Here is a 23524-nt window from a genome sequence, read left to right as displayed (position 1 = left end):
ATACAGGTTAATAAAGATAGCAATGCTGCTGAAAAGAATTTCAAGTTTTTTTAGGAAGAAAGATACGTAAAGAAACAATTACAGAACAATGTAATAAAGCTATGATATAGGTATGCACAAAATACCAAGGGTAAGCAGAGCAAGGAATGCCAATTGCTGCCTGGAAGGAACAGTTCAGCACAAGTGTCTAAACTGAATATTAAAGGATGAGAAGTGGGGTCATCAGACAAGCCTGAGGAGGTACAGAGGGGAGAGCATTCCTGGCAAAGAGAACCACATATGGAGAGATGGTAGAGAAAGAAGTACCACCTATTGAGAAGCTATTAAGGTGCAGGCAAGGAGTTTGTAGAAGATAAAGCTAGAAAAGTTTCCAGGGTTTAAGTCATTAAGGATTCTGTATATCTTGCTAAGAAATTTTGATATTTTTTTTTGGTGAGGAAGATTGGCCCTAAGCTCACATCCACTGCCAATCTTCCTCTTTTTTGCTGAGGAAGATTAGCCCTGAGCTAACATCTGTGCTCGTCTTCCTCTATTTTGTACATGGGATGCTGCCACAGCAGGGCCTGATGAGTAGTATGTAGTTCTGCGCCTGGGATCTGAACCTGCAAACCCCAGGCTGCCGAAGCAGAGAGCAGGAACTCAACCACTACACCACCAGGCCGGCCCTAAGGAGTTTTGATTGTATCCTGAAGACAAAAACATAACCAGACTTGTATATAGGAAATAATATTTTAGAGGCAGTTTGGAAGATTCATTAAAAGCAATAAGTTAGGGCAGAAATATTAGTTACTAAATTATGGCAATAGACCAGGCTAAAGGAGATGGAATTCTAAAATAAGGAAATCTATGGACCAGATCTGTTAGTGAGACTGAGTCTCCATGTTAGCATGCAGGACTCCATGCTTTGAACTTTTTCTGATCCTGTCTTATTCTCATAATGTGCTTTGTAGAAACACTTAGAATTGCATGTAGGCAAGCAAATCAGCAACCAGTAGAAAGAATAACTTGTTAGAAAATTTATGACCCCTGCCCAGAACTATAACTTCTGTCTAAGATAAGGAAGTAACTGATCTTTTCTTAGATTCCTCAGGAATGTCATATTCATCATCTGTCAGCAGATCTGAAACTCTTTGTCTATGGAGAGGTGCTCAACAGTCTGCAGTCATCTATCACCTGACATTCCTGAGCCCCCTCCTCAACCCCTATTTGCCTTATATAAGTTGCTGCCAAATCAGTTCCCTTTAAGATGGTTTTCTTTGGACGACAGTCTGCCATCTTCTGATCAGCTAGCTCATTGCTTAATAAAGTTCTTTCTCTACCACCACCTTGCCTCTTGACTGATTGGTTTTTGTCTTGTGGTGAGCAGATTGACCCCTTGCTCAGTAACATTAGCTTTTCAGGAGACAGAACTGACGGGCTTGAAAACTGACTAGATAGTGGAATGAGGCTGATTGAAGAGTCAACAGTAACTTTTCCACAACTGGCTTGGGAAATTGGGTGAGCTGGTGATATCATTCAAGCCTGTGAACATGGGAAATAGCCCAACTTTTGATCTGATTAACTATACTCTTATTCAGAACTGGACATTCTACAAGATAGACTCACATTATCATGAGTTAGCATCATGAATTAGCATAATCTATCTTTCCAATGGCTGGATTTCAAACTGAAGCCCCTCAAGTTAGAGGTATGACTTATTTCGTTAAGCACTGAATGAATCTGTGTTCTTACTTTTTAATTTACTGTATCTAAAATCCTGTATCATGTAGTTTAGAAACAATTTAGTAATCTTAATCATTAAGAAGTAACTGATTACTTCATTATGGACTCCAATTCATTTTTCAAATTTATATTTCTAATCTTCATCATGAAACTGGAAACTGATGGGTTTTTTAATTCTATCATGATGTACCTGGAGATTCTAAAGCTTCCAACCTTTGTTTGGATCCAGTTAAAAGGGGAGAAGGAATTGGACTATATATTTCCTATACTAATCTCCGTTTTTTAAAATATTACATTTTTTTTACTAATGCTAATAAGTGGAATTCAAATGTTTTATCAAAAGAGTACTATAGACATTCAAGTGCAGTTATTAAGAGATGAAACCCTATAACTGATTACCAGCCCCAGAGAACTGTATTTTACTTCTTTTTGTTTAAGTCTGAGAAAGAGAGCACTGCTGTCACTCGCCTTCTACATTTTCATGTTACGCCCTAGTGTCCTCTCACAGCCACTATTGTTATAGTTAAGGACAAAAGGTACCACAGGTAGAAAAGAGATTCATAATAGCCCCAAACAACCCAGATGACTTTCATCGAGTGAACAGATAAACTGTTATACTTCCATACCATGGAATACTACTAAGCAATAAAAAGGAATATTACTGATACACACAACAACTTGGATGACCCTCAGGGGGAATTATGCTAAGTGAAAGAAGCCAATTTCAGAAGGATACATATTGTATTATTACATTTATATAACATCCATGAAATAACATAATTATAGTGGTGAGGATCAGATTAGTGGTTGCCAGGGTTTAGGGATTGGGGACAGGAAGTAGGTGTGGCTACAATGGGTTAGCATGAGGGAGCCTTGTAGTGACAGAACTGTTGTGTAATTTGATTGTGGTGGCAGTTACACAAATCAACATGTGATAAAATTGCATAGAGCTAACTACACGCACACACTAATACACTAAAACAAACTTCATACAAGGGTCAAATGCATTTTGAGTCGTCATCCTTTCCTCTTTCTTAAAAAAGAAAGATAAATCCTTTACCTGTGTTGCAGTTTGATAGGCCTTCTGTCGTCAGATCAATCACAGTATCAAGTTTCTTCTTCTCTACAGCCTGAAAAGTTGTTGTTAAAAAAATAAGATTTTGCTTCAATAGCAGAAAATATTTTTAAAAAATAAAACACATATTTTAAATGACCATTTAGAAGCTAGAGACTGAACATTCTATAAGTCTTTATGGTTTAGTTTAACTCTACTATGAAAGAGAAGCTTATGAAATACTGTATGGTTTCTGAAAATATGACTAAGCAGAGTCTAAATGAGTTAATTTGGTAAATAAATATGGTTGTGAAATATGTTTATCATTAGCTGTTTGCTTTTTAATGTTTAAGCTGGACTAGAGCCTGGTTATGCTACCTAGTCAGACATTAATTTCTCAGAGAGTGAATCTCCCAAAGAACGAATGACAAAGTTGAGTCCTCCAACATGCAGCAACACTAAAGTTCTTAGAACTAACACATTCAAATAAGTAGCATTCAGAGACAGTATTTATTACCTACCATAACTTTAGTTTCAGTATCAGGTGAACAGTTAAAATTTCCTGATGTAATTTTTCCACTATCTGAAAGAAAGTTATTCAAATATGAACATTTGACAAGTTTATTAAACTATTAAATATTTATGGACTTTCTTAATATATGAATGCTGAAACACAAAAATAATGGGGACGCTAATTAAGCGTTTATTATATAATCATAAAAAGTAACTCAATTGACTTTACCTATTCCAAAGACTGATGAACCAGTTCAAAAAAAACAAAATCTAATTTTGGTTCAAGACATTTCGTCCTTCTGTAACTTTACAACTATATTAGTAACTCTTTTTTGAAACTCTATCTGTAAATTAATAGAGCATTTGAAGAAATAAACCTGGAAATCTATACATTTTTTATTCACAGTACCTTTAGACTAAACTACCTGAGATGACTAAGTAGCATTCTTCCTAGAACCAGTAGAAAGCCTCAGATAAATGTAACTATTTGATTTACAATCTTAATAGCCCACACCATGGAGGCAATTAAGTAGCTATATAAATAGAGGCAAAGCTTTCTGAAATTAAGATGCAAATATTCTAATATAGTAAAAAATGAAAAGAAAATGAGGAATTTTGAATGAGAAATTATGGACCAACAAGACAGCTATTTCAATAGAGAGGAAATTTATTGGAAATCTGTTAAAGATTTTTACAGAAACATAATAAGACAGAAACTCTAAAGAGCAACAAAGTATTATTAAAAAAGCCAAAAGTTAAAAAATCAAAGATACTAACGAATAGCGAAACTTTACATCTTAAGCAGATTATAACAGATAAAACAAAAAGACAAACAAAAAACCCCAACACTACCACCAACACAGGCCAGAGCAAACAAGCAAAAATAATGCATATGAAAAGTAAGCAGTTTTATTACTTACAAAGTCATTAAACAAACACAGTAAGGAAACAAAAGGCCATAAACTGATAAACACAAGGTTAAAAAGAAACCTTCATTTATATTAAGGAATCATTTATTTATTCAGGTAATATTAATCACAGATATAAATTAAAACATTTTTGAGAACAGAATTAAAATTTCATTTTATTAAAAGATAATATTCAATTCTCTATTTTAAAAAAATACTGATTTGAGGCTTTCTAATTTGATAGATCATATTTTAATCAACTTAAGATACCTGTTGGATTTGATGTAATTGGAGTTGTCAAATTAGGACTTTCCACAGAAATCAACATAACATCATCATTGTTACTAAAATGATAAAAAATTAAAAACAAAAATAAACTAAACATGCATATTAAGCTTAAACAAGCAAACAATGGTTAGAATTATTCTAATTTAACATTTTATACCTGACATGTTTTAATCTAACAATTGTGGGAGGTGGAATGGAGATGATAAAACCAAATACCCAAGAAACCCCATGTATTACCAATTAATGATATGACCAAAAGTTCATGGATATCCAATAATAAGGGACCCTTAAAACTTAGGAGAGATGCATTTACAATGAACCCAAATATACAATCTATAAGTATACAATATACATAAATGTACAAAATATACAAAAGTCACTCTAGCACATATACTTGCCTTCACAAAAATGAAAAAACATTTAACTGAAAGAAATCCACTAAGACACTTTGACTCTTACAAATACAGGACTATAACAAACAAAGCTATTAAAAAATTATTTCGGCCACTATCTACATTATATCACTATAGTCTCAGTATTTACCAGACATTTACTAAACTGAGGCAATGATGGTACATGATGCTGATTATGGTTACAGAATATCCTGAGTCAGAAGATTGCCTTCGGTTTCCATTTGACCCTGACTCCACTTTTATGAGTATGACATTTAATCAGAATTTTTGTTAAGAAAATATTGGTACAAATTTCATTAAGCCCATAAAATTGCTAGATGAATTTTCTATACACAGGGTTATACCATTTTCTTATAGATGTTTTTAATATTTAGCTTTTGTATTTAGGTCTATGATCCATTTCAAGGTATTTTTGCATATGGTGTGAGGTAACAGTTGAGGTTCACTTTTCCCCTCTGGTTATTCCAGTAACCTTTGTTGAAAAGACTATCTTTTCCCCATTAAATTACCTTGGCATCTTTGTTGAAAACAAATGGACTACATGTATGCTCTCTAACCTGTCCATTGATTTATATGTCTATCCTTATGCCAACACCGTTGTCTTAATTACTATAGCTTTATAATAAGTCTTGAACGCAGTAGTGTAAATATTCCAACTTTGTTCTTCTTTTATAACATTGTTTTCATCTTCTAGGTCTTTTGCATATCACATAAATTTTCGATCAGCTTGTTACTTTCTACAAAAAAGGCCACCAGGAGTTTGACTGAGATTGCATCAAATGTACAGAACAATTTGGTTGAAGTGGCATTAATAATGAATTTTCTGATTTGTGAACATGGCATATCTCATCATATATTTAGGTCTCCTTTAATTTCTTTTTACTTTTGTGCTTTTTAATTAACTTATTTTTTTTAGAGCAGTTGTAGGTTTATAGAAAAATTGAGTGGCAAGTACAGAGTTCCTATATACACTCTGCCCCCACACAACCTCCCCCACTATCAAAATCCTGTACCCTACTGGTATGCTTGTTACAACTGATGAACCTACACTGACATACCATTATCACCCAAAGTCCATAATTTACAATAGGGTTCACTTTTAGTGTTGTACATTCTGTGGGTTTTGACAAATGTATAATATGTATCCACCATTACAGTATCATATAGAACAGTTTCACTGCCCTAAAAATCCCCTGTGCTCCACCTATTCATCCCTCCCCACTAACTCCTGACAATATTTGATCTTTTTGCTGTCCTCATAGTTTTGCCTTTTCTAGAATGTCTTATAGCTAGAATCATACAGTATTTAGCCTTCTCAGATTGGCTTCTTTCACTTAGTAATATGCTTTTAAGCTTCCTCCATGTTGCTTTTAAGCTTCCTCCATGTTGTTTCATAGCTCATTTCTTTTATAGCACTGAACAATATTCCATTGTCTGAATGCACCACAGTTTATTTATCCATTCATCTACTGAAGGACATCTTGGTTGCCTCCAAGTTTTTGGCAATTATGAATGAAATTGCACTTTATATGATTCCATCTTCTCTCCTTTCTTAGCATATCAATTGTACTTCGTTTTTAGCAGTTGCCCTTGAGTTTGCAACATACATTTACAACTAATCCAAGTCCACTTTGAAATAACACTATAACTGCTTCACAAGTAGTGCAAGTACCTTATAATGATAAAATATTTCTAATCCTCCTTCCTGTTCCTTGTATCATTGCTGTCATTCACTTCACTTATATACAAGCGTGTGCACACACACACAAGCATATATAATCAAATACATTGTTGCTATTATTTTGAATAAACTCTTTTCTGTTAAACCAATTAAGAATAAGAAAAATAAAAGTTTCTATTTTATCTTCACTCATTCCTTCTCTGATCATCTTTTCTTTATGTAGATCTGATTTTCTGATATATCAGTTTCTTTTTCTGTGAAGAATTCTTAACATTTCTTGCAAGGCAGATCTACTGGCAACAAATACCCTAAATTTCTGTTTGTCTGAGAAAGTATTTCTCCTTCACTTTTGAAGGATAATTTCACCGAGTACAGAATTTTAGGTTGGTGGTTTTGTTCTCTCAACACTTCTAAATATTTCACTCCACTCTCTTCTTGCTTGTATAGTTTCTAAGGAGAAGTCAGACGTAATTATTATCTTTCCTCCTCTCTAGTTAAGGTGTTTTTTTCTTCTGGCTTCTTTCAAGATTTTATCTTTAATTTTCTGAAGTTTAAATGTGATATGCTTCGGTGTAGTTTTCTTAGAATTTATCCTGCTTGGTGTTCTCTGAGCTTCCTGGATCTGTGACTTGGTGTCTAATATTTATTTGGGGGGAAATTCTTAGACATTTTGCTTCCAATATTGCTTTTGTTCCTTTCTTTTATTTCCTTCTGGTATTCCTAGTATGCATATGTTATTCCCTTTGTAGCTGTCCCAAGTTTTCAGACATTCTGGGTTGTTTTCTTTTTTTATCTTTTTCTGTCTTTGATTTTCTGTTTTGGAAGGGTCTACTGCCATATTCTCAAGCTCAGGGATTCTTTCCTCAGCCGTGTCTATTCTACTAATGAGCCGATCAAAGGCAGTCTTCAATTTTGTTAGTGTTTTTTATCACAAGCATTTCTTTTCTTAGCATTTCCATCTCTCTGCTTACATTATCCACCTGACCTTGCATTTCGTCTACTTCTTCCATTAGAGACCTTAGCATATTAATCATAGTTTTTCAAAATTCCTGGTGTGGGATAATTCAAACATTCCTGCCATATCTGACTCTGGTTCTGATGCTTGTTCAGTCTCTTCAAATTGTGTTTGTTGCCTTTAGTATGTCTTGTAATATTTTGTTGAAAGGTGGACATGTACTGAGTAAAAGGAACTATGGTATACAGGCCTTTAGTAAAGTAATGGTAAGATGTGGGGGAGGGGAAGCATTCTACTAGTCCTATGATTAGGTCTCAGGCTTTTAGTGAGCCTGTGCCCTTGGAGTGTGAATTTCACTAGTGCTTCTCATTCCCCCCACCTCACTCAGGTGGAACACGATGGCTAGAGGGGGCTAGAGTTAGGTATCTCCCTCCTTCCATGTGGAAGGCTAAAGGGAGCAGGAATTTGGTATTTCCTTTCCCCCAGGTAGGTTAAGCTCTGGCAATAGTTTCCCTTGAGGGCAGGCCTTGTTAAAAACAGAGTGCTGTGGTGTTCTTTGTTCAAAAGGTTCCTTTTACCTTCCCCCGCTGGAAGCATGAGGGGATTTTTCTCCAATATTCACTGTGAGGATCTGATAGAGCTTCTGGAGATAAAACTCACAAAACTGTACCCCCCCACCCCCGTAATTGGGCCCCCTGGAGTTTTTAACTCTCAGATTTATCTGAGCCTCCAGCAATCACAGCTTAGGTTTTCCTACCCCAGCCCTGGCTCCCATGGAGGTTTCTGCTCACAAGTGGTTTCCGCTCCAGTTCCGGTATGTTGTGATTCTCTGTTTCTGCCTGTTTATCTCTCCAATTTTGGGGGCAGTAGTTTACTCTGTGGCTTACTTCTCTAATGGATCTAAGAAGAGTCATTGATTTTTTCAGTTTGTTCAGCTTTTTATTTATTGTTAGACTGGAGTAACAACTCTCTACAGGCTGAACCAGAAATAAGAAACCTACTTTGTAGTTTTGAAGTACGTCTTATAGATATTTTGGTAATTTTGTCCCTACGTATATCATGTTCTTTGATATTATGTAAATGGTATTGATTTTAAATTTCAAATTCCAACTGTTTGTTGCCGGTACATAAAAATACTACAGAAAAATAGTAAGAAATATATAATATAGACATATACACACCCACCACATAGTATAGAGGAACAGTATGATACATACCCCATATAGGAACACAGAAAAGTATTTTATATTTATCCATATATTTATAATTTCCAGCACTCTTCATTATCTTACCTTTGCATAGATCCAAATTTCCATCTGGTATTATTTTTCTTCTGCCTGAAGAACTTCTTTTAACATTTTTTATAGTGCAGGTCTGCTGCTGATGTATTCTTTCACTTTTCTTTTAGTGTGAAAGTCTGTTTTCCCCTACACGTTTGAAAGATATTTTCACTGAGTGTAGAAATTTGAATGGACAGTTTTTCTTTCAATGTTTTAGAGATGTTTCTCCATTTCAATGCTTTAGAGATGTCCTCTAGTTTGCACAGTTGACAGCAAGAAGTCTCCTGATCTTATTTTTTGTTCCTTTCTATGTAATGTGTCTTTCCTCCCTGGCTGCTTTTAAGATTTTCTTGTCACTACTGACTTTCAGCAATCTGATTATAACATGGTTTTCTTTATGCTTTTTCTGCTTAGGTTTGTTAACCTTTTTTTTTTTTTTTTTTTTACACTTACAGGTTTAGGATTTTCACCAAATTTGGAAAAATTTTTAGACATTATATTTTTCTGGCCCCCTCTCCCCTACCTAGTGATACCCCAATGACATATATATTAGACTGCTTGATACTATGTCACAGGTCTCTGATGCTCTATTCATTTTTTTATTAGTCTTTTTCCCCCCATGCTTTTGTTTGAACAGATTTTATTGCTAATTCACTGATTTTTTTTTAAACAAAAATCAATAATTATCTATTCTGTTGTTAATCCTATCCAATGTAGTTTTCACTTTAGTTATTGTCTTTTTCATCTCTAGAAGTTCAATCTGGGTCTTTTTTTTACATCTTGCATTTCTCTCATGATGATTACATTTTCTTCTACATTCCTGGACATTAAGAGTATATTGATAATAGTTATTTTATGTTGTTGTCTGCTAAGTCCATCAATGATATTATTTCTGTTTTCTATCATTTCAATTTTTTCCTTGTTATGAGTGATATTTTTTGCTACTTTACATGCCTGGTCATTTTTGATTAGATGTCAGACATTACAAAATTTACACTGTTGGATGATGGATGATGTTTCATTCCTTCCAAGAGTGTTGGACTTTGTTCTGGCATGCAGTTATATTACTTAGGATTAGTTTGATTCCTTTGACTCTTTTTAGATTTTTGGGGTAGGTCCATTGCAGTCTTTAGGACTGATTTAGCCCCACTACAGCTATACCCTCCTAAGGACTCTACTTGTTGTTCCATGATATAATATTATAAGTCTCTTCATTATAGCCAGTGAGAAAGCAAAATGTTCCCAGCCCTGTGCAACCTCCAGGAAATGTTTGGCCTTCTTTTCAATGGTTCTTTCCCTAGCCTCTTGTAGTTTCACCCTTTGCATGTATAGATCTGTATTCAGCCAATGATTCAAGGGGTTTCTTTTGTGGATCTTTGGAGCTCTATCTTTATACAATTTCCTCTCTTCATTGTCCTGCCTCACAAATTCTAGCCAACTCAGAATCCCCAATCTCTGATCTGGTCTAAATGCAGCAAGACCACTAGGCTCTTTGGGCTCCTTCTGCCTCTGCTCTTCAACCCGGGAAATGCCTCCACGCTGTAAGCTGGGACAATGGTAGGGTGCATTTGTTTCCCTTCTCCCAGAAATCATAGTCTTGTGCTCTCTGTTGAACAACATCTGACCACAATTCTTTTTCTTTTTTAGTCTGGTTTTCTAGTTGTTTACAGCAAAAGAACAATTCCTGTAGCAGTTAATATTCCAAGGGCAGAAGGAGACATTTTCTACACATTCATATTCATTTTGTGAATCAACTGTTTTAAATGTACATTTTTAAAGACAGATTTAATTCAATATTTTTCCCATATCAAATTTATCAACAAGAGATTCTGACAATAGCCATATTTCTAAGTTCAATAAAGAAAAACAAATGTTCAGATCTAAATTTTATCAAGAATATTTTATTCTCCTGTCCATTCTTGGCCTCTAACAAAACTCAAAAAGTTTATTTTATCTATATTTTTTCTATTAGTAATAGTCATCATATGGATGAAAGACTGACAGCTATATTTTGTCATTTACCTACAGGAAAACCACAAGCAATTCTTCAAATGTTTATTACACTATAGTCAAAATCTCTTATCAATCTCAAAATTCTTCATTGAATATTTCTATATTTCTAATGTTTTTAATATTTTAATTTGCTGCTATAGTATATCAAATATATTGTTATTTAGGAGTCTAAGAAACTAAGCAGAAACACTTTAAAAAGTAGAGTGAAATTTCTGGCAATCTCACTGGGCTGAGGAGGTAAGGATTAAGATTTGAGATGGTAGAGGGGCCCTGGTAAACACTCCAAGCTTTTAGCTGGAATTCATGGAGGGCTACATCTTAAGAGCCAGATGAACTAGAGGTAGAAGGAACCTTACTAAAATAGCAATAAGCCTCAATTTATACCATTCCCTGAGTAGACCAGATGATCAGGACCTACTCTATCTGCCATAAGAGAGAATGAACCTTGTCTATAGGAAGACGTTCTCATTCAGAGCCTCACCAATTTTTCAGAAATTATCAGGCATGCCAACAGATAGAAACACCAGAAACTGACAGAAAAACAAAAGAAACAGCTTAGATGATCCAGATACTGGTGTTATAAAACAAGGGCATTAAAAAAAACTCTAATTAATAGTTTTAAGAATATTGTGGAAAGATGGAGAAAATAGTTAAAACCAGATGGAACATTCATCAGAAAAGTAGAATCTATGGAAAAAAGACTACACTGAAATTAAGAAGAGTCAATTCATATAAAGACACTATTACAGAAGCAGAAAGACCTGAAGTGGAAAAAGATATGTATAATAAATATATCTGACAAAAAACTTGAGAAAAGACAGGCAACTGAAAAGGAAAACATGCAAAAGTCTTAGAGAAACTTCACAAAAGAAGATATCCAAGTGGCCAACAAACATACAATTGTGCTTAACTTCATTATTAAAAGTAAATACAAATTAAAACCAACACATAATGTTATAACCATATCAGCATGGCTAAAATGAAAAAAGCAGATAATACCAAGTGTTGCCACGGATAGGCAATAACAAAAACCTCATGTACTTTCAGTGGGAGTGTAACGTGGTACAACTTCTTTGTTAAAATGTTTGGTAGTATCCATTAATCCTGAAAATACACATATCCTATGACCTACCAATTCCATTTCCATGCAAATGTCCAACAGAAATGTACATATGCACATTCACCAAAAGACATGTAAAGGAATGTTCATAGCAGCACTATTCATAATTTCCCCAATCTGCAAGCAACCCAGATGCCCGTCAACAATTATGAATGGGTAAACTGTGGTATATTCATATGATGGACATTATATAGCAATGAGAATGAACAAATTATTGCTGCTAAGCAACAGCATGGCTGAATCTCACAACACATAATGGTGGGCAAAAGAAGCAAGCCACCAAAGAGTTCATTGAGTATGATTCCATTTATATAAACGTTAAAAGCAAACAAAAACAACTTATGGTGTTAGAAGTTAGGATGATGGTTATTTAGGTCAGTGTGGTAGAGGTGGGATTGGTGACTGAGTGTGAAGTATGAGGCAGACTGGATGCTGTTGGCTTTGTTTTTTGATCTCGGTGATATTTACACAATGTGTTTACTGTGTCAAAGTTAACCAAGCTATACACTTGTTTGTACAGTTTTCAGTAGGTATTATATGTCAATTAACTTCATTTTAAAAATTGTGTGTGTGTGTGTGTGTGTAAAGCTTTTATTGCTTATCCTGAGAAATTCATCTATAAATCTGCAAACTAAAGATTGGAATTCCATGAACATTTAATGATATGTAAGTTTCATGAAACTGTTCCACTGACTGCCTACAAATGATGGCTTTTTTTAATGCACCATATCTGTGAGGAAAACTGAGGACAATGATAATTTTCATGGTCATCTGGATCATTTAACATATGTTTTCTACTTGCAGTTTACTTTGGAGAAGAATTTCTTGTCTAAAATTAGTAATTAAAATTCTCCAGGTAATATTATAATATAGTAATTTAAGAACATGGGTTCTGGAGACCAAATTGTCTGGGTCTAAATCCTGGCTCTGCCATTTACTAGTTGAGTGTTTTGGGGCAAGAAACTCTTTCTCAGTTTCCTCATCTTTAAAAGAGGGATAAGTTTATTATTAAAATTAAATGAATGTTAATAAAGACTGAGTAGGAAGGGGCACATGCAAAACACTAGAAAATTTCTTAAAATACTGTGGCTGGTAACTATTTTTTATCCTCTATATCTCTCTAAACATTTCTTCACGTGAAATTCAATGCAAGACTTATTTTTTAGACAATATTAGTGTTTTGTTCAATCAACACTAGTGAAGCGGTCTGTTCTTGGTTGCCTTAGACCTTGAGGCTTACTTTTCATCTTTGGAAATGACTGCACATAAAGGCATTTTCTTCCTGTTTAAATAAGTTCCTTCTTCATCAAATATGTGTTCTGGTCCATAAACCTCTTCTACGAGCTTCTTCAGCTCAGCTGTTACTGCCTTCCCATTTTCTTCACATTCTAAAAAGAAAAATGCTTAAACTTCTAAATCCAAACAAAGTAGAGGCACTAATACCTTCAGTACTGGGATATCAGAAAAAACAATTATAAAACCTCCTGGCTTTCTCCAGAGTTACAATAACAGGGGGAACAACATGTTTCTTTCTTAAAAAGTTCCTTTATTTCTTAATATTCAAAAAAATTTTTAATAAATTCTATGTATAGAAAAGTACATAAATTGCTATGTAAAATAACTATGATGGAGCCCCCTGCACTTGAACAATTTGAGAAAGTATATTAAAAAATTTTTTTTAAGAAAGAAAAAATAAAAATATGTGTTTGAAGACATTAGAAAGCTGTGGTGGAAGCCAGGACTTAAGGAACTAAGATCCCAGAAATGAGGAAAATATAGAGAAGCGGGCTAGACACTTGCCATTGGTGTTCCTCTCAAGGCCTTTATCAACTATGCCACTCAGGAATACTAAGAAGCCAAGTAGAAAGTGGCTGAAATCACAGTGGACTGCACTGGGGAGACAAAAATTGGAATACAAAACCAGCAATAGAGGGGGAGCCATAGGAAACACCTCTGACTTTCCAGTGGAACTTTGGAGGGCTACACCATAGGACTGGGAGAAAATCTGAATAGACTGAGTCTTATAAAGACTGCAAATCAGCCCCAGTTCTGTTCAATTCCCAATTGGATTGAAATGTTGTATTGTTTACCTATTGCTAACAATTTACCCTAAAACATAATAGCTTAAAAAAATAAACATTTACTATGTCACAATTTCTGTGGGTAAAATAGTTGGGAGCAGTATAGTTGGGGGGTTTCAGCTCAGGATCTCTCATGAGGTTTCAGTCAGGATGTTGGCAGTGGCTGTAGTCATTTGAAGGCATGACTAGGGCTGGAGGTTCTACTTCCAAAATTGCTTACTCACATGGCTGTTGGCAGGGTGCCTCACTATGTGGGACTCTACATAGGTTTCTTGATATCCTCAAGTTACCCATGCTTGTTGCCATGTAATCATGGCAGTTAATTTGCCCCAGAGTAAGCAACCCAAGAGAAAGCAAGAAAGCTGCGATGTCCTTTATGATCTAGTTATATACTATCACTTTTGTCGTATTTTATTTGCTGTCACTAAGTACAGCTCAAGACAGGAATTAGCTCCGCCTTTTAAAGGGAGTATCAAATAATTTGTGGGCATATTTAAAAACCATCAACAGAGGCTGTGTCCCTCTCTCTGCTGCCTGACACAGTATAGGGTGAATCTACTCGATGGAAGATAACATCATCTAAAGCCTCTACAATTTTCAATACATAACGTCCAAGATTCAAACAAAAATTAACGGTGTAATAAGAAACAGGACAAGGATGAAAAATAGCAAATAGAAACAGAGCTCAAAGTAACCCAGATATAAGAGTCATAAGAAATGGATCAGAAAATAACAGTGATTAAAATGTTCAACACATGGATGACAAGATGAAGAATTTCACAAGAGAACTTGAATCTATAAAAAGGAATCCAATGGAAAGGGGAGAACTGAAAATTAAACAAACTAAAATTAGGAACTCAATATATGGGTTTAACAGCCACTTGGATCCAGCTGAAGAGAGGATTAATATACTGGAAAATATGTTAGAAGAAAATATCCAGACAGAAGCAAGGAGAACAAAAAATATGGAGTGTACAGAGAAGCATGTAATTGAAATACCAGAAGAGGAGAACAGACAGAATGGCATAGAAGCAATATCTGAAAAGATAATGGCCAAGAATTTTCCAAACATAAGGAAAGACATCAAATTACAGATTCAAGAAAGACTAAGAGCATCAATCAGGAAAAATTAAAAAAAAAAAACAACCTCCTCCCAAAAAACTAGCATCATATAGTATACTGATGAAAACCAAAGTAGATATCTTAAAAGCAGCTAGAGAAATACAGACATTTTCTTCAAAGAAGCAACAATAAGACTGATGTCTAACTTTTCAACAGAGGTTATAGAAGTCAGAAGACAATGTAATGACACCTTGAAAGTGCTGACAGAAAAGAACTGCCCACCTACAATTCAATCCCCATTTAAAATATCCTTTAAAAATAAAGACAAAATGAAATTATTTCCAGACAAATGAAAACTGACAGAATTAATCCTGAGCAGAAGTAAAAAGAGAAATAATAAATGGAGTTCTCTAGGCAGAAGAAAAATTATCCCAGATGGAAAGATGAAAATACAGGAAGAAATAAAGAGCAAAAGAAAGGTTAAACATGTGGGTAACTCTAAATGAATAATGACTGTACAAAATAGTGATATTACCTTGTGAGATTTAAAATAACATAAAATTAAAATGCATGAAAACACAAAAGATGGGGGGGGCAGTAAATAGAGTTAAAGTGTTCCAACATCAGGCATTGCCTATAAAATGGTAAAAGTAGCAGTTCATATTAGATTCTAATATTAGAGTCAAGAATCCATATCATGATCTTTAGAATAACTTATAAAGGAACAATGAAAGATGTATAATTAACAAGGTAATAGGGAATGGAAAAGAAAGGATTAACCCAAAAGAAGGCTAAAATAAAGAGACAGATGAACAGACACAGATAGATAGGCAAAAAGGACCAAAAAAACAGATGGGACAAATAGAAAACAAGAAATAAGATTATAGTTATGAACCCAAATATATCAGTAAGATTACATTAAACATAAACAACCTAAATTTTCTAATAGATAATTTTCAAACTGAATTAAAAGTACATGTTCAGTTTAATAAATAATTACAAAGCTAGTACCACATAGCCACCAATCAGGTAAACATATTTTAAACTATCAGCACTTCAGAAACTCATATGCTTCTATACTATATTATAAATCTCCTCCATAAATAACATTTGTGGTACTAACTTCCTTGTTATACTCTTTAGATCTACCATCTAGCTTTGAATTCCTAAATAATATACTTTTTCTTCTGGCTATTTTTGATCTTCATTTGAATGGAATCATACTCTTATGTCTGCTTTTTTTTTTTTATTTTTGGTGAGGAAGATTAGCCCTGAGCTAACATCTGTTGCCAATCTTCCTCTTTTTTTTTGCTGAGGAAGATTGGCCCTGGGCTAACATCCATGCCCATCTTCCTCTACTTTATATGTGGGATGCCTGCCACAGTGTGGCTTGATAAGCAGTGCATAGGTCCACGCCCAGGATCCAAACCTGTGAACCCTGGGCCACTGAAGCAGAGCACACAAACTCAACCACTATGCCACTGGGTCAGCTCGTGTCTGCTTTTCAATGATGTTTTTGTGGAAGTAACTCATACTGTTGCCTGTGACTGCAGTTCCTTCATTTTCATTAATGTACAGAATTCCATTGTATGGATTTACTGCAATTTATTTTTCTTTTCAACAGCAGATGGACATTTTTTTCCTTCCAGTTGTTGGCTATCATGGAAAATGCTGGTAATAAACATTCCTATACATATATCCTATTGCACATGTGTACATGTCTCTAGCTAGGGTATATATCAAGGGATGGGACTGCTAGGTCAAAGAATATTCAGATCTTCAATATTTCTAGATAATGCCAAATTTTTTCTGAAGTACTATACCAATTTACTCACCCAACAACAAAATATTAAATAAAACCAATTCTCTTTATTTCAAAACCTCACCAATACCTGGTATTGTCAGATTTTAAAATGTTTTACTTTTCCTTACCTGATAAGAAATGGTATCTCATTGGGGTTTTAATTTGCATTTCCCTGATTACTAATGAGAATGAGCACCTTTTCATATGTTTACTGGCCATTTGGAATTCCTCTTTTGTGAAGCAGAAGTACAAGTCTTTTGCCCATTTTTCTTTTATATTATCTGGCTTTTACTCATTGATTTGTTGAAGTTCTTTTTATATATATTCTGGGTACTAGTCCTCTACAGGTTATATATGCTGCGAGTATCTTCTCCCACTCGATGGCCTGTCTTCTCACTATCTTTATAGTGCCTTTTAAGAAAAGAAGTTTCTAAGTTTAATGTGGTACAATTGATCAATTTTTTCTTTTATGGCAAGGGTATTTGTGTCTTAAGAAATCTTTCCTTATCCGAAGTTCATGAAAACATTCTATATTACCTTCTAAAAGCTTGATAATTTTCCTTTAGATACTTAGTTCCTTAATCCACATGAGATTGATTTTTATATATAGACTTTCATAGGCATACAATTTCTTTCATATTTCTCCCAACATGAATAGCAAATTAAGAATACCATTTACTAAAAGTCAATCATTTCCCAAATGATCTGCCATACAATCTCCATCACATATCACATATACACATATGCAGAGGTTTCTGGACTCTCTTACACTGCTCTATTTGTATAGCACTTGCCAATATGACATTATCCTAATTACTGCTGTAACGTCCTGACATCTGATGACAAATTTCTTCCATTTTGTTTCTCTACTTAAAGGATATCTTGGCCTCTTAACTCATTGCATTTAACTTCAGCTTGTCAAGTTCCATAAAATTACACACTGGGAAACTGAAATTGTACTATATAATCTGAATACAAGTGAAAACATTTTATGATACTGCATTGTCTAAACCATAAACATAGTATATTTCTCCATTGAATTCTTCTTTAATATTTTTCAAAGTTTTATAATTTTCTTCAGAGTTATTACATGTCTTGTTAATTGTATTCCTAGGTACTTGATATGTTTGGTGCTATTGCAACGGTATTATATCTTTTTAAAATTTTCAGTTCCTAATTGTTTATATCTGGCATATAGGAATACAATTGATTTCTTATATATTTGAGTCTGGCAATCTTGCTAAACTCTTGTTAATCCTAATAATTTATCTGTAAGTTCCTTTGGATTTCCTACATATACACCCCAAGCATCCAAGAACAGTAATATTATTTATGGTTCCTTTTTTTGGATCCTTTATATTTTTACTTTTCTTTCATTTTCTTGAATTTTTGCATTAGCCAACATATCCAGTATAATGTTAAAGTGGTGACAGCAGGTATCATTCTATTTTGTATCTCAAAGGGAATACTTCCAATATTTCACTGTCAAATTTGTTTTAGGGTTTCTGTAGATACTCTATCAAATTAAGGAAGTTACCTCCTATTCCAAGTTTGCCACAAATTTGTTTTTAATTATAAACAGATATTTTATAAATCCTACATCTATTGTGAGCTGATAATGATTCTTCTCCTGGAAAATTACATTAATTGATTTATTAGTATTGAACCAACCTTGCAGCATTCCTTGGACAAACTCAACTATTATAGATTGTTGAACTTGGTTTACTAGCATCTTGTTTAGGATAGCTGCATCTATTTCATGAGTAAAAGTGGACTGTAATTTTCCATTTCTGTAAAATTTTTAAATTGATTTTAGTATCAGAATTATACTAGATTTAGCATTTACTCTCATAAAATGAAGACTAAAGAATATTCCCTCTTTTTTAATTCTTTGGAAGAATTTCTTTAAAATTGGTGTTGTTTCATCCTTAAATGTTTTATAAAACTCACCATTGAACCCTCCCATCAGGGTCACATTACACATTTTTTACACCTATTCTCACACTTACCATGGGCTGAGAGTACTGCTTGAAACAGTTTCATAAATTGCAGGTTCTTCCTTCATTATAGAGCATAAGGTGGATTGTACATATCATAGATACAAGCCACTGACAAATTTGACATATTAGTCTATAAAATGTTATTTTAATGGTATCTTCACTTTTTCACTTCCATCACCAGCATTTTATTTTTTTTTTGTCACTTTATGAATTTCAGAACACGCATGAACAAGTGTTAACACCAAAGACTCAGTGAAATTTGACTCTTGCCCTTCACCAACTAAATAAATGCCTTCTTCATAGCAGCTTCCTGGCTCAAAACTAAAATGTGGGCTTCAATATCCTGGAATATTAGGGAATTTTTCTGAAGAATCAAAACTGCATGTAAATTCCCAAATACCAAGAATTTACTGTAAATGGTGTAGATGTGATTGTTTCTCCTTTGTTTTATAGCATCCTTGAGTATGCAAAGTTATTTCGGGGCAACAGTGTTGTTCTTCAAACAATGGCCATCCTTCAATTCACTTATTTTTGGTTGTGTATTTTCCTCTTTTTAAAAGCTCAGGTATAATTTAACATGTAAAAGTAGAACTAGACAACATTTTAAGGAGTGCATGTTAAGAATAAATAAATAATATTATAAAGCTCCAAAACTGTTGAGAATCACTAGTGATGAGAAAAGAATTCATTTCAGTGTCCCCCTCCACCTTGAACATCAATCCAGGCCAGGAATCACTAATCGTGTTTCTTTGTTAAACTAAACTACTTCTTCCCTACCAGACCCAAATCTTTTAGCCTAGATCGGAGATGAGGTGTCTCAGCTGCTTTGTGCCTCAATGGGACAAATAAGTTAACCTATTCACTCTAATCTGAAGTTATCATATTACATGCAACATGCAGGGAACTAATTTAAGGCACTTTCTTCCTAATCTTACTTACTTTCATAGTCTTCCTCTTCTGTGTAATTTTTTAAACCACTGTTTCACAGGGCCTTGATTTTGCCATGTGTAGAGCTGGAAAACTACTGGAGTGATCAGCTTGACTGGAGTTGATCACTCCAGTCACCATACCAAAGGCAGAAAGCATCACAATGAAAAACCTGATCACCTAACCAATTCAAAATTTTATTTAGTACTGTTAAAACAACAATGATAAAAGCTTTGAGAACCAACCCCATTCCTTCATAACAGACATAAATAGTGTTCATATGAATGTGAAGCTTTAATTTTTTTTGTTTTGAGGAAGATTGGCCCTGAGCTAACATCTGTTGCCAATCTTCCTCCTTTTTTTTTTTCCTTTTTTCTCCCCAAAGCCCCAGTAGAAAGTTGTATGTCATAGTTGTACATCCTTCTAGTTGCTCTATGTGGGACACCGCCTAAGCATGGCTTGATGAGCAGTGCGTAGGTCTGCACCCAGGATCCGAATTGGCAAACCCCGGGCTGCCGAAGTGCAATGTGTGAACTTAACCGCTACACCACCAGCCCAACCCTAAACTATTTTATGCTTAATTGAGAAAAGGGTATATGTTTACAAGCATAAATTCAGTTAAATAAATTTATGCATTTTTATAGAAATGCCTACCTTTCAGAAACCGCCTCATCATGTTCCCGTGATAAATTAATCTTTTCACTTGCTTTTTCTGAAGGATTAGAAGGTTCAGAGTTCACTGAAGTTTTTCTTTCATCTGGACTATTAACTGACACTGGATTCTTATCCAAATTCATGGTCTCTGAATTTGCAACCTGTTAATTAGGTGAGGAAAAAGTAGTTGAGGAGAGGGTTACCAATTGTGTTCTTCCACACAAAATTGATAGGTAAAATTTCACTTGAAAATGTTCTCAAAATATTCTCGCATATATGTGGCAAAACATATATTAAATTGTATGTATTTCAATGGCTGAAGCCTATGATTGTAGTTACTCTGCCAAAATGAATTAAAAAAATACTTCAAAGAAATAAAAATAATGATAGTACAAATCAACTTCTTAGCTTAGATGAAAGGAAGGAAAAACAAATATCTAAGTACTTACACAACATTCTATTTCTATTAGACTAAGTTTTAGGAACTATTAAACATCAGGCCTTAATGAGGAGACTTCCTACTTTTGTTATACTTCTAATGATGAGTGAAGACCAGAAATAAATCAAATTTCCAACTTGCTCTTTCACTTAATGAGTTTTGTTTAAAACTTGGAGCTGAAACATTTAGTCCATGCTTCAGTTGAGAACTTGCAGTATTGAAAATACATGTGTATATTAATCAATACAAAAGGATCAACTGATTGCCTAACCCATGGGCTTTTCTGATGGGTAGTGTCTTGACATGAGTACAGCCATGTCTGGCTGGTCCATGAACCTACAGCCACCAGCAGACAAAGAAATATAAAGCAGATTTCTGTGTGGTGGGAACTGGCCCTTCTCCCACAGAGATAGTTGCAATTTGTAAGATTACGAGACTCTTTGGGCGTCAAGCCTGGGACGGACTGGCCATCAGTGCCAGGCTGGGATGATAACCAAGGAGCTCAATGCATGTACAACCAAGGAGCTCAATGCATGTACACAACTGATAATCACTGGTACATGAAAACACCAAATGCTTACTCTGGAGATCACTCATACTATATAAGCTGCTGGAAACTGAGGCCTAGTGAGAGTCTTGCCTGTGGGGGGGACGCCTTGCCCAGGACTTCTTTCCATCGGCACTCCCACCTAGCCGTGTCAGTTAAAGGGACTCTCCCCAGTGTAAGAGCATGGATGTTGTAAGTACCCGATCTGATGTTTTTCTTTTTCGATCAATCTGATATTGTTTCCTCTTTTTTTTGACTTATTTGGATGTTATAAGTACCCAGTCTGATGTTTCTTTGTATATAGTTATTTCCTGTATTCTCCATATCTATTTGTTAACTTTCGCCTTTACCCTTCCCTATATAATAAAGTGTGCAAACAGTCCATTCGTTTGGGTTGGAAAGTTCCTTTTACGTCTCCGATCGAATCCATCGAACCTCTTACAACAGATAGCATGAACAAAAATGCAGGTACACAAAGGCAGAATTCTGAAATGTTATTATGTTAAGGGTACAGATTTTATATGTAGAAATAGGTTTAAACAACATTGGAAAACAATAGCAAAATATATTTGGTGTCCTTTCAGTTCCAGGATAAGGTGGCATAGACTCACTTTTCCCTTCTCCCTTGTAAGCACAACAAAATATCCTGGAAATAATTCAACAGATAATCATAAAACGCCTCTGAAAGGTGAAAAGAAGAGGGCAGACCTGGGGACCTCAAGATTAAGGAGCAACACCACAGTGAGTTCCCTGAGATTTTTTTTATTATCCATATATCCTGCACGCGGCACCAGGAAGGCCAGGGACCCATCTTTCTTCCTAAGCCTAGAGCAGGTGTGACTAATTCCCCACTCCACATCTGCAGAATCAGCAGCCAGATTCCCCGCAGGAGAAGTGTCAGATGGGTCCCCACCTGACACCTGAGGCAGCAGTGCTCCTAACCGGCTGCAGCAGCAGTGTTAGCACAGCCCCGTCAGGAACCAAACCCCAGGACTCCACACCTGGAACAGCAGTGGGCCAAATCCAGTGCAGTGTCAGTGGGGCTACCATCCCACAGTTGGGATGGCAGTGGGTGTGGACGACCGAAGAATCAGCAATGTCTGTGCTCCACACCTGGGGCAGTGGCAGGCCCAATCCACTGCAGTGGCAGCAACCCTAGGCCAACATTTCCTGAACTTCCCACTCATATCACTAGGGAGCCCAGGCAGCACCTGCAGGGACTGAACAGGAGATCCAGCGAAGCCAGAAGAATGAAGCCAACCAGAACAACACTGCGAGGGCTTTGAAAAGTAAACTGTCATTGGAACTACAGCTTGCAAAAGGAGTCCAAGACCTACACACTAAATCTAAACAGGGTAACTGCCTGCTGAAAAAGTATCAACTGCAGAATCTCTTCAAAGAGCCCTCTGTGTGAATGAATACTGTGATCTTTTGACCCTTCCAAGGCACAAGTAAAAGGTTGCCCAGACACACCATTGGCTTTCTCTCCAGAGCATGCTTTTCTGACAACGAACCTCCTAATTTTAAGATCATCTGCAATCTGGATAGGTTCAGAATTTCCACAAATCAAGTCGTGGTTCCTTTTTGCTAAACAGTTCCTCCTTCAATTTCTCTCTTCCCTCTCACAGCAAGAAACCAAGCCAAACCTTCAACACTTTGTTCAAAAATCTCGTCAGCCTATAAAAATCCCAGTCATCACAAGTTCTGCTTTCTGTATCACTGTAGGATACAATTCAGCTAAGCTTCCTGCCACTAGGTAACAAGAATGCCCTTTCCTCCAATTTCTACTAACATATTCCTCATTTCCTTTTGAGTCCTCACCAACAGTGCTTTTAAATGCCCACATTTCTATCAACGGTCTGTTTATGAAGATTTGGATATTCTCTTGGACTATATAGGTTTTCTCTAAGGTTTTCCTCATTCCCTTCTGAGCCCTCACTTGCAGTCTTTAACATCTATATTTCTAAAAGTCTGTTCCACTCAACCCAGGCTTTTAAAAATCTTGCTCCTCAATATTCTTCCAGCCTCTACCCATTACCCCATTCCAAATCCACTTCCACATT

The 23524-nt window shown here is 35.3% G+C and overlaps 1 protein-coding gene across 8 annotated transcripts in view; it reads right to left on the bottom strand.

Moving 5' to 3' along the window:
• ATF7IP2 (activating transcription factor 7 interacting protein 2) overlaps positions 1-23524 on the bottom strand; it is a 57908-nt gene that overhangs the window by 7945 nt on the left and 26439 nt on the right. For all 8 annotated transcript variants that reach the window (XM_087449617.1, XM_087449619.1, XM_087449613.1 and 5 more), the window contains 4 exons: positions 20476-20636; positions 4468-4541; positions 3298-3359; positions 2783-2852 (listed from right to left, as the gene is read on the bottom strand). In XM_087449617.1, coding sequence (XP_087305743.1) covers positions 2783-2852; positions 3298-3359; positions 4468-4541; positions 20476-20636 — 367 coding nt within the window. The remainder of the gene's footprint in view (positions 1-2782; positions 2853-3297; positions 3360-4467; positions 4542-20475; positions 20637-23524) is intronic.

Source organism: Ceratotherium simum, chromosome 26 (genome assembly GCF_057802395.1).
Source record: "Ceratotherium simum simum isolate JZ-2026a chromosome 26, ASM5780239v1, whole genome shotgun sequence".
Lineage (NCBI taxonomy): Eukaryota > Metazoa > Chordata > Mammalia > Perissodactyla > Rhinocerotidae > Ceratotherium > Ceratotherium simum.
The sequence above is the reverse complement of the archived record's forward strand: the minus strand, read 5'-3'. Positions and strand labels throughout refer to the sequence as shown.